We start from the raw sequence: 11,628 nt of genomic DNA, 5'->3' as shown, positions 1-11,628 counted from the left end.
CATTATGTCACTATATTGAGCAGCCTAGGATTTCCTACCTCTGGACTTATTTGGTGAGATAATAACATTTTATTTACTTATTTATAAATATTTTTTTGTTTAATCCTCACTGGAGGATATTTTTTCCCCGTTGATTTTTAGAGAGTGCAAGGGAGGGAGGGTGGGAAGGGGGAGAGAAACATCAATGTGAGAGACACATAGATTGGTTGCCTCCTACATGCAGGATCAAACCTGCAACCCAGGTATGTGCCCTTGATTGAAAATTGAACCTGTGACCCTGCAGTCTGCAGTCCAATGCTCTAACCACATCGCAACACCGGCCAGGGCTAAAATTTTATTTTTAAAGCATTATGGAGATGAGGGGACATTTATTTTCGGTCCCAAGTAATCAGATGCAATCCTCTTCCTCTGAAATAACTATTTTAGAGTGAAGCACACATTCTTTTTTAGACCAAACTAATTCTTGTGTACTGACTTGACCTTCCCCCTCTCCTAAATTCAAGCACCTTGGAGTGTGTGCTCTGGATTTCGTCTAGAGGACCTTCCTCCCCAGCACTACTACATCAAGGTCTGGTTCAAAATCTACCTCCTATAGAAATATTCTTATAAAATCCTTGCCTACATCTTTCTCTAATTCTAGCACATAGCATTTACTGCTTGTCTGCTGACTCCTGAGTCTTCTCTGTGTCTGCCATTAGGCACACATTTGATTTAGTGACTAACTGAACGAATGACTGACTGATTGACTGAATACAAAGGGCCATTTTTCTTCACCTGAAACTTGGGGTTTTCCTTACTCTTCTTCCTTGTCTTCTTTCCTCATCTAACTTCTCTATAAGACAAAAATTGAGATAAATTTAGAGCTCAGACTCCGAAAGAAGGATCCGTATTTCTAAAGAAAGCTCCAAATGGTATGCCCTCCCTTCTGGGAGTTACAAATAAGTGACAGAATTATGATGGGGGAGTAGTAGTTAGATGCTATATAAATGACCTCCTACTGCTGTACCTCCCCACATGGATTGGCCAGTTCTATTATTGAAACTAGGGGTGGGATGGCGGCATCCTCAACAAGGCAGAAGTTATAGTAGAAAATATAGCAGAGTCTAGCACAGAGTAAGCCTTCAACAAAGGTCTTAAGAGTGAATGAGAGAAGACATAGGCAAAGAACAGGGCATGGTTAGGGCTTTGGGCTTATACCTTGAAGCTCTTTATTATAAACATAGAATGAAATGTGGATACCAGCAATAATACTGCTGTCTCAATGTAATGAACTTCATCTAAATGTGCTAACATAAAAGTATTTGATCTAATGTAGACTTCAAGCTATTTTGAAATGGAAAATAAAATCTTGGGTTGTTTTTACTTTAAAACTCCTATAGTTGTTACCTAAAACTCAAAATAGAAGTCTATCAGCAGATTTCCAGACCATGTGCAGAGAGGCCTACTCTACCACACAAGCTGAACTTGAACAGTGGCTCTTCTGTGTAGCAGCTCTGGGGCCATCCTTCTGATGAGATGGCAGAAAAAGCATTTGCAGAAATCAGACCCAGTGTGGAAATCAGCTCGAGCACCCTTGAAGGTCTGCAAATACAATTTTAACTCTAACTTCTACCCCATTCCAAGTTATTAACAATTTTTTGTAACTTTCATTAGGTAACATTAAATCGACACTGGAGTTTCTGCAAGATCTTTTCTATTACACAATAGAGTAAAAACTGTAGGAAACGTTCAGATAGTTAAATGACCACTAAACACTACATGTGTACTCAACATGGTTCTATTAAAAATGTCCTTCAACTATGGCATTCAAGGACAGTAACGCAATATTTCCCTTACAAAGCAACTGATTATAAAAATCTGCAAATGCCATAAATTCATTTATAGGCTCTTATTTTTATAAAGGCATGTCACTAGTTTCTTTCAATTCTTTCCTGAAGTATTTTTTTGTGGTTTACTTTTATTGTATTGCCGGATGCATTACCTTTGATCATCCTTTCCTAAAATGATTTTTAAAAGACCTGCAGAAAATTTTATTGCATAGGACACTACTGAGGACACAGAAATTGGGAACTGCAAATATGTGGCACTGGAACAAGTCTTACAAATATTTCATTTTAAGAATTTGCTAAATACAATTTTTTATAGTTTGTCTCTTTTAAAAAATTGAAGTTACAGCTAAGTTAACTACGTACAATGAAGCATTTTAGGAATGTTAGAATTTCGAGAATATGATGAATGATACAAAGGAAAAAAGCCATAATTCTTGTCGGCTACATATTGTATTGCCTTCAAAAGCAATTGTACATGTTGTATTCAGTTCATAGTTAAATATTTCTACTAATCTGTTTTAGGAGAGCAAATGTCTTTCAAGGTTTCAAGTTCCTCTATAAGCTTCTTGTTCTGAACTTCCAGCACTGCAACTCGACTCTCCAGACATTTTACATATTCTTTCTTTCGACGTCGACATTCTTTAGCAGCTTCCCTGAAAAAAAGTAGAAGCAAAAGGGCAAACAAAACAATTTTTGCATGCATGCTATTGACAAACAGACTGAAGTAAGCTTGGTATATGTGACATGGTTGCACTCCAAATCTTGGAACAACATTTCTAATTAAATTTCAAACACTAAGCCAAACCAGATTCTTAAGGGTCACAAATGTCCCTTCCATATGTCCACATGGCAATTAGTAGAATTGCTCCATCTCCTGCCTTGATTAGAGTTCACAGTAAACAAGATCCAAGTCAAAGACTGTTACTCTGCTTTATGGCAATAAAGATCTTTAAGGGCCTTGAGTTCCTCAATGAGAGTCTTGTTTTGGTTTTCAAGCACAGCCACACGGTTTTCAAGACATTTGACATATTCTTTCTTCTTCCTGCGACACTCCCGGGCAGCTTCCCTGGAACCAACACAAGGCAAATGACTCAGGAACAACCTCCCCGCACACTCCAGAGGGGCTCAGTGAACTTTGACCCCCCAAACTCAACAGCCAGTCAGTCCTAGGTAAGGTCTGTACAAAGCCACACAACAAATATACCGAAGCACATGCCATTTTTAAAGGTGACTCTAAGACAGTGATGGCGAACCTATGACACGCATGTCAGAGGTGACATGTGAACTCATTTTTTTGGTTGATTTTTCTTTGTTAAATGGCATTTAAATATATAAAATAAATATCAAAAAATATAAGTCTTTGTTTTACTTTGGTTGCAAATATTAAAAAATTTCTATATGTGACACGGCACCAGAGTTAAGTTAGGGTTTTTCAAAATGCTGACACGCCGAGCTCAAAAGGTTCGCCATCACTGCTCTAAGACAACAGGAATGACTTGAGAGCAGTCCATTTGACCAGCATTCATCGTAAATGGTGTTTTCTTAGGGCATACATTCCATGAGAACTGTAACCAGAATTGTTTTCAGTAACCTAAAACAGTAGAACCACATCCCCAAGTGGAATTTCTACAAAAACATTTACAGATCCTTTCAATTATCTTAGTCATTTTTATCCACCAGAAGTCACATATTCCATCAGTTAACTTTATTTGATCAAAAATAATTACAAAAATCAATCCTCAGAAACCTTAAATGTCAATATGGGAGATTTTAATTCTTCAAGACTAAATCTCAGTGAAACAAGTAAATCAATCACAACTGCAAGAAACAGTTTATTGATTGGGAAACAACATGAATAAAAATAACAATAAATGAATTATAAATCATGCACATTTTCATAAACAAAAATGAAATAAACTCTGCTTCTGGAAATTAAAAAAGGAAAGAAGGCATGGTACATAATAAATATTCAATAATTCAGACAATTTAAATCCAGGAATGTGAGACACCACAATTAAAACCATGAAAAAGAAGCTACTGAATAACTCAAAAGCGCACTTCAAGACTGTTCTCTCACCAAATGCCTTTACTAACCAATATACTGAATTTTAAAGTACTGTAGGCATGCCCAAAGGAAAGAATAGACCAGCAGCCAAAGCAACAAACACAATAAGTAGATGATTTACAGTCATTTTCATGCATGACCCTACCCCCAAAAAACAAAACTATGAAAACAGCTAACATTTTCTTTCTCCTTTTCTTCAGGGCGGGGAGGGGATGGCAACTACATCATTTAATTCCTTTATAGGATGTATCCTAATAACAATTTTTTTTTTGGAGTTTACAATTCGGAATAAATGCCTTTGGGGTAACCTTCACATTTAAAAAAAATCCTACATTGCAAGACAATTCAACATTTTATCAAAAGTTGTGTTGAATGTCTAAATACCAATTACTGTAAAGCCAATTACCATCACTGCATTTCTGAACTAGGATTGATGCACACAACAGATTTGGCCAATTCTGCTCTATTTTTAGGATAGTTGACTCTAACTAATAATTGTCTATCTGTGTTTTCTCTGTGGGAAGCTAAAGTCAGCAGAAAAGAAGAGAACTTGAAATCCCAATGAACTGCAGGAAAAAATCACCCCTATTTCCTAGCCAAGAACAATGCACTCACCCTGTGAACCCACAAAGTTCTCAGATTTCTCAACTGGTTAATAAAACAGTAATAATATACAAGTGAACTGAATCTGATAAATATAGATTAACTTAATCTAAATGATGTACAGGAAAAAGTTAAGAATAAATTCAAGCACACATAAATCTGCCAGTTTGGGAACATAATTCAACTCTTCCAGGAGGAGCTAAAATACATTTAATGAAACCAAGGTTTTCATGAATAAATCATTATATTAAATTCCAAATCTGGAAGGAAGATAGTCATTTTTAAAAGAATTCACCATTAAATGAAAATTTAAATATGTAACAGATGCTTGCTTTGGCAGCACATATACTAAAATTGGAATGATACAGAGAGGATTAGCATGGCCCCTGCGCAAGGATGACACGCAAAGTCATGAAGTGTTCCATATTTTAAATAAATGAATAATAAATAAATATGTAACAGCAATGTTGTGGGCTGGTCAATTTTTAAATTTGTGTTTACCAAGGTGTACTATTTACTGTGAATACCCATACTTGGTATTTCACGTGCGTGCATGTGTGTGCTACCAGAGTCAAATGTTCCAAGCACAAAGCTTAAATAATCACACTAGTAGATGGCACATTCCTAAGTATTTCTCAGCTATTCAAAACACCTGTTTCTTCTATTAATAGTTAGCTCAGTTTTCAGGCCTTGCATTTGTCTGGATATATCTTCAGCATGGAGAGAAAATACATGGTAAACAAGAAAAGCTGACAAGGCTGTAAAAATATAAAAACTGTCTCCAGATTGGTAGAAACATAATTAAATATCCATGATAAATGCTAGCCAAAGAGAAAAATGTATAAAGCTCTTTCATGTTAATGAGTAAAACCTATATTCTTTCCATAAAGTTAAATCTGAAGCTCACACTGAGGTCTTTTTGGGGTGACTCTGGTGTTGATGCAGTGGACAAGCTCTGGAATGACGCTTAATTGCATATCCAGGTTCTGTCCACTTTGCACTGTGTAACCAACTTATTATATAAACTCTCTGAACCTTAGTTCCTCAACTGTAAAGTAAGGATAATAACCGGCCCTATCCACATGTGAAAGTTAGGTGACAGTTATAGAAACAGTAGTTATAAAGCACTTAAAACTTACATATGGTATTTACTCAACAGATACTGAGCAACCTAATAGCCCTTTATTATCTGCTTTTCTTTTGTCTTGCTCTGAAATTGAGATCTGGAAAGCTAAAATAGACCCTTCTCAGAATCCCTTGCAGCTAGAGATTCTATTAGCTATTTCTGGTCAATGAAATGTGGGTGAAAGTTGTTGGCAGGGTCTTCCAGGAAAAGTGTTTAGAAGGGTCAGACTTAACCAGCCCCCATTTCCAGCTCCAATTCATCTCTCTTCTTCCTGACTGAAGTAATGCCTGGAGGTGTGGCAGCCATGTTGTAATCACAGGAACAAATGTCACACTCAAGATGACAGAGCAGGGAGGAGGAGCTGGATCCTTGATGACACTGTGGAGCCTTTGTTCTGGCTGCATGCACCTCTGGACTGGCAATCAAAATAACACCTCCATTCCCTTTAGTTATTTACAGCCCAAACACAAATGCTATCCAAAAGTTATTAACTAATTATTTTTTAAAATTCAAAAAAATGCAACCCCTCCCCTTTCAGGGAGAACTGATATGTGTGTGTATGTAGCTGTGGGGCACCTTTTATAGGAACCTACTGCCTAATATTTTATCTATTTCATTTTGGTAGTTCTGACAAAATTTTTTAATATAAAAATAAAGGTAGCCCTAGCGGGTTTGGCTCAGTGGATAGAGCATCAGCCTGTGGACTGAAGGGTCTCAGGTTCAGTTCCAGTCAATGGCACATGCCCAGGTTGAGGGCTCCATCCCCAGTAGGGAGTGTGCAGAAGGCAACCGATCAATGATTCTCTCTCATCATTGATGTTTCTATCTCTCTCTCTCCCTCTCCCTTCCTCTCTGAAATCAAGAAAAAATGCATTTAAAAGTAAAGGTATAAAATGACAAAAGGGAGATAAGAAGGCTACTTTTTTAGTTCTTCCTTTTTATTTTCTTTGGGAAAATAAGACATGGATGAACAATTTTGCATTATCATCACACTTTACATTCTAAACTGAACCTCACAATGTACATTCTATGACCAGAGGGACAATTATATTCATAGCCTAAGATCTCTGAAAGTGCAGTTTTAAAGTATCCATGTTCCTCCATATAATCAAAGTTAGGGATCTTCAATAACAAGATCTCCACAAAACAACTATGATACTATGTGAGCCCCACTCATTCAAGGCCCTTCAGAATTTCTGAGCAAAATACTGATGATGCAAAATGTGAATCCAGCATGACTTATAAACCTGGAACAACCAGTGATAAATATGCATGTATCTAGCGAGGTTGGTGTGGCTCAGAGGTTGAGCATAGACCTATGAACCAGGAAGTCATGATTAGATTCGTGGTCAAGGCACATGCTCAGGTGGCGGGCTTGGTCCCCAGTAGGGGACGTGCAGGAGGCAGCCAATCAATGATTTTTTTTCTCATCATTGATGTTTCTACCTCTCTCTCCCTCCCTCTCTGAAATCAATAAAAAAAATATTTTTTAAAAAAGATGTATCTAATGAGTCTATTTCTGGTAATCCATTGAGTTTCACAGGGTAGAAAACTCCATCTCATTATTTGTGATAACTAATAAACTTAGGAACTGTAGCAAACATAAGAAGTCCTATAATATATCAAATTGTGCCATTTAAAAGGCTATATTAGTAACCTGAATATAGCTTCTACTGCTTCAGATTCTGTTACAAAGAATAGTGATGAACTCAGCAGTTGTTTCTGTTTTTGAGAGGCTCAGAAACCACAATTTCTACATTAACTAGGTTGCTAAAATCTAGTAAATTAACTACTCCCATGTGGTCCTGATCATAGGAAAACACATAATTCCATCTGAAATGTTTTGTTTTCTTACAATGAGGACATTATTTAAAACCTAGAAATAAGGTAACAAGAGTACTGGGAAACCAGACTATTATTATTCTGTTCATTTTGAAAATCAGATTAATTTGCACCATTATCCATAATAAAAATTGAACCAAGAAATGATATGCAAACTAGATTTTAAAAAATAATTTTCGGAAACAGCATTTGTATGATATACTGCTTTAAAAAAAAAAAAAAGTTACAGCCCTGGCCAGTGGCTCAATGGTTAGAACATCAGTCCATGCATTGAAGGGTCTCAGGTTCCATTCAGGTCAGGGGCACGTGCCTGGGTTACAGGTTCGATCCCAGGCCCGGCCCTGGCACATGCAGAAGACAACCAATTGATGTGTCTCTCTCACATCAGTGTTTCTCTCTCTCTCTCTCTCTCTCTCTCTCTCTCACTCTCTCTTCCTACCCACCATCCCTTCCACTCTCTTTAAAAATCTAAAAGTCAATGAAAGAAATATCCTTGGGTGAGGATTAACAAAATAAAATAATAAAGTTACAGTGATAGGGTGCAAAAACAAGTGAGAAAATGAGAGAGAGCAGGCTGGAAATGTATATACTACTATGCACGAAATTCGTTCAAGAGCAGGCCTTCGCAGCCCCAGCTGCCTCGGCCCTCGCAACCCTGGCTTCGTCTGGAAGGTCGTCCGGACGGTCGTCTGCTGCTCGGCAGTTCAGTTGATTTACATATTCTGCTTTTATTATTACAGATAATATCAGTAGGTATCTCTAAGTGGTGGGGCTATGAGTAATTTTAATTCTTTCTGTTGTTTTGTATTTTCATTTGACTACAATTTATCAGAATAAAGATGTATTTCAAATACAATCAAGAAAAAACAAAGTTAAGAAATAGATCAAATGAAATATGTAAAAAATTTAAGAGCCCTAGCCAGTTTGGCTTGGTGGATAGAGCATTGGCCCACAGACTGAAGGGTCCTGGGTATGATTCCAGTCAAGGGCATGTACCTCAGTTGCAGGCTCAAACTTTGGCCCTGGTCAGGGCATGTATGGGAGGTAACCAATTGATGGTCTCTCTCACATCAATGTTTCTCTCCCTCTGTCTCTCCCCCTCCCTCCCACCCTCTCTAAAAATCAATGGAAAAAATATCCTTGGGTGAGGATTAACAAGAAATAAAAAATAAATAAATTTAAATAAACAAAAACTTAAGAAAATTCTTAACGCATACAAATTTATTTTACTAATAAAGAAGTTAGAAAATTACACTTATCACCTAACTTCACAAAGTAAATACTAAGTACAAAATAAAATTTTATTTGTAATAAAGCCCTTCCATCATCATTAAAAAAATTAATGTATCTTTCAGACATTACCTTTGTAACACAGGATTCAATCTCCTCCTGATGAAATAGTTTCATGATTAGGAACTCTGACTAGCAGACAATCTATCATGCAGAGCACAAATCCACATAAAATGCCACTTAACACTGAACTTGGGAGAAATAGCTTAGGAAAAGTAATTTTTTAAAAATCCCAAAGTAACAAATTGTATGTCCTATAAGTGGTTGCTGATTTCTAGTGAACCATCTTACCTGTTTTTCATTAGCCTCAGCTCTCGTTTGCGTGTGGCTTCTTCTGCAAGTTGCTGGGGGCTGTGCAAACTTCCTGGTGAGGCAGCCATCACTACTCCCTGTGGCAAAGCAGTAGTAGGCGCTCGGATCTGGTAAGTTGGCATGTCACCAGTGGCAGCTGCAATGAAATATTACATGCTTATATAAACAATTTAAAACTTGATATCTTTAAATAAAATTTCCCTGGAAATAATATACTTCTTATTACATATTCTAAGAGGTGATCTTGCTAATGTTTAAGATGACTATTCTGAGCATTATAGAAATCGTAGGTATCAAAGATCTTCAGTACTTGGAACAATGATATTCAGCATGCTCTATACATTTAAGGTAGAAAAATGCCCTAATGCATTTTAGATAAGTTTTTATCAAAGGCTAAAAGTAGAGAGGCTTTTCAACTGAGAGTTCGCTAAGTCTAAAATCAGTGGTGTGCTGATAAATGTTTAACAACCAGATTTGTGGAGGGAAAAGCCCTGATACGTCTGTAGCATGTCAATTCCCATGATGTAAATGCTTGCACCATGGCCAATTTCAAGCTACCAGTGTGACTTCAATGAATGTAGAGTCAGGATGATATACACAGTAAGTAGCACACCATACAGATAAAATAGATGTAAATAACTGCAAGAGCATAGATTAAAAAATTATAAATGATAAATTTTGAGTATTTATTAATGTTTTTAAGTAACTTGTTAAATGTATATTTACATTTTTAATAGCTATTTTAACAATCAGCTCACAAAAATCCTGAAAATTTAACAATCAGCTCTAGCAAATCAGTGGGAGCTGGTTCTAGCACATCACTGTGAAAATTTTAATTAAGCAGAACATTTCTATCCAGTTAATTTTCCTATAACCTATACCCTCACCTAATCTCTTTAAGTGGAAGTCCTAACACCAGAATATGACTGAAGTACTGGAAGGAAAATACTAACTCACTGTATTTTCATTTAAAAGCAAATAAAAATCAAAACAGCAAAACTCTTTAAAACTGGTTTCTCTGGGGAATGATAATTTTTGTCTGTCTTAGGTTTATTGAGATAATAATATAGTCATTTAAACGTATGTTTTCTAATGATAGTATAATCATAGTTAAATGACAGTATTTATTTAGTATTCAGATTGCATACTAAAGTTCTCAAAGTGTCTTGATTTATAATCAAAATGTGTGTATCTACTGCAGTAAAAAACTTCCTTAAAACAGAAAGATGGGTTGAAGTGATAAAACATTCCTACCATCACTGTTTCAACTTTGAGAACATGCAATCCAGAGTTCATGTGACATTCTGATGAGATATGACAAAATATATGCTCCCTCAGAAATCAATGCAAGAAAATGGGTTTAAAGGTTATTAAATCCTATAAAACTTGGTCTGAACCAAATGCTAATCAAAATATGAAACACATTGCTTCTATATCTTACTAAAATATGTTATATCCATTGACTAAGAACTGAAATTTTACTCAAAAGGGAGACAAATGCTTTTTTCAGGTAAATAGAATAATATCACTGAAACTAGCCAATTAGATTAAAAGGTTAATCAAAATTCATCTATATGTTTCTTTTGGGGGTAAATGCCAGGTTTTTACCCCCACCCACTCCCCCGGGCTTAAGAATTAGAGGAAAGAATAAAACAATAAAAATATGGCTTTGGGTAAAGATCAGAGGTCTTCACAGGGCAAATAAAAATACCATTTATAATGTTGTACTGCTTCTTCCTTCTATATGTAATATAAGAAATAATAATAATAAGTAGAAATTATGATAAATATAATAATGATCACCAACTTGGGAAAAATCCTAAATTTGTTTTTGTGACAATTTAAAATAGTATATACACAGAAGTCTCATTATATGTCAGAAATTTTATAACTTTGAAATATTTGGAGAGAATTTTCAAGTCAATTATAAACTATTAATTTACTAAAGATTTAAAATATATATTTAAATCAGATTGTAGAGAAGATTAAAGCACAGAATAACAGTTCTCTTCTCTGTTCTCTTTACCCACATCAGGAAAAAAGGTTATGGGATAATAAAGGCTGAAACAATGGAACAGCTGGAGCCTACAAAGGCTTTCTAAAATTGGAACAATAGCAGTGACGAAGGAGAAGTTTACATGTCATCATGTTGACATTTTAAGCAGCATGGATGCAGACCTTGGTTTTGTTCTTGCCAAATTGCTCACAAATAAGTGCAATAAAATTAATACAAAGGTACAGAAGGGTTTATTATTCTCTCTCTAGTTTTGTATACACCTGCTTTTTTCTGTACTTAAAGTTAAAGCAGGATGTTTATACAATATACAAAAGTTAGTTTCAAAGTATCCTTTTTTTTTTTTTTAATGAAAAGGGAAGGCAGGAATACTTCACAGATAAAAAATAAAGTTCATTCATTGATCTTAGAACCAGAAATGGTTCTAAATTTTTGCCTATTTCCAAAAGCTGAAGCCATATTCAAAAGACCAAATTTGGCACCATGAAGGATAAAGGTGACTCAAAAGAAACATTCTTAAAACATTCTGAGCAACAGCTTAGAAAAA

General features: G+C 35.7%; 1 protein-coding gene and 1 non-coding gene across 18 annotated transcripts in view; one reads left to right on the top strand and one right to left on the bottom strand.

Annotated features, from left to right (window-relative positions):
• Nucleotides 1-320: 320 nt before the first annotated feature.
• Nucleotides 321-11,628, bottom strand: part of CREM (cAMP responsive element modulator) — an 80,612-nt gene continuing 69,304 nt past the window's right edge. For 11 of the 17 annotated variants that reach the window (XM_006086689.3, XM_006086691.3, XM_006086692.3 and 8 more), the window contains 2 exons: nucleotides 9,047-9,203; nucleotides 2,312-2,895 (listed from right to left, as the gene is read on the bottom strand). In XM_006086689.3, coding sequence (XP_006086751.1) covers nucleotides 2,751-2,895; nucleotides 9,047-9,203 — 302 coding nt within the window. In that variant the 3' untranslated portion in view covers nucleotides 2,312-2,750. Of the gene's footprint in view, nucleotides 2,896-9,046; nucleotides 9,204-11,628 lie in introns of all 17 variants that reach the window. The other 6 variants (XM_006086690.3, XM_006086693.3, XM_023752251.1 and 3 more) reach the window with 1 other exon arrangement.
• Nucleotides 4,826-4,928, top strand: LOC111825524. The gene has a single exon (XR_002828705.1). It is a non-coding gene; the product is annotated as a U6 spliceosomal RNA (small nuclear RNA).

Source organism: Myotis lucifugus, unplaced genomic scaffold, assembly GCF_000147115.1.
Source record: "Myotis lucifugus unplaced genomic scaffold, Myoluc2.0 scaffold_29, whole genome shotgun sequence".
In the NCBI taxonomy this organism is placed as follows: domain Eukaryota; kingdom Metazoa; phylum Chordata; class Mammalia; order Chiroptera; family Vespertilionidae; genus Myotis; species Myotis lucifugus.
Note: the sequence above shows the minus strand (reverse complement) of the source record. Positions and strands in the feature narration are given on the sequence as shown.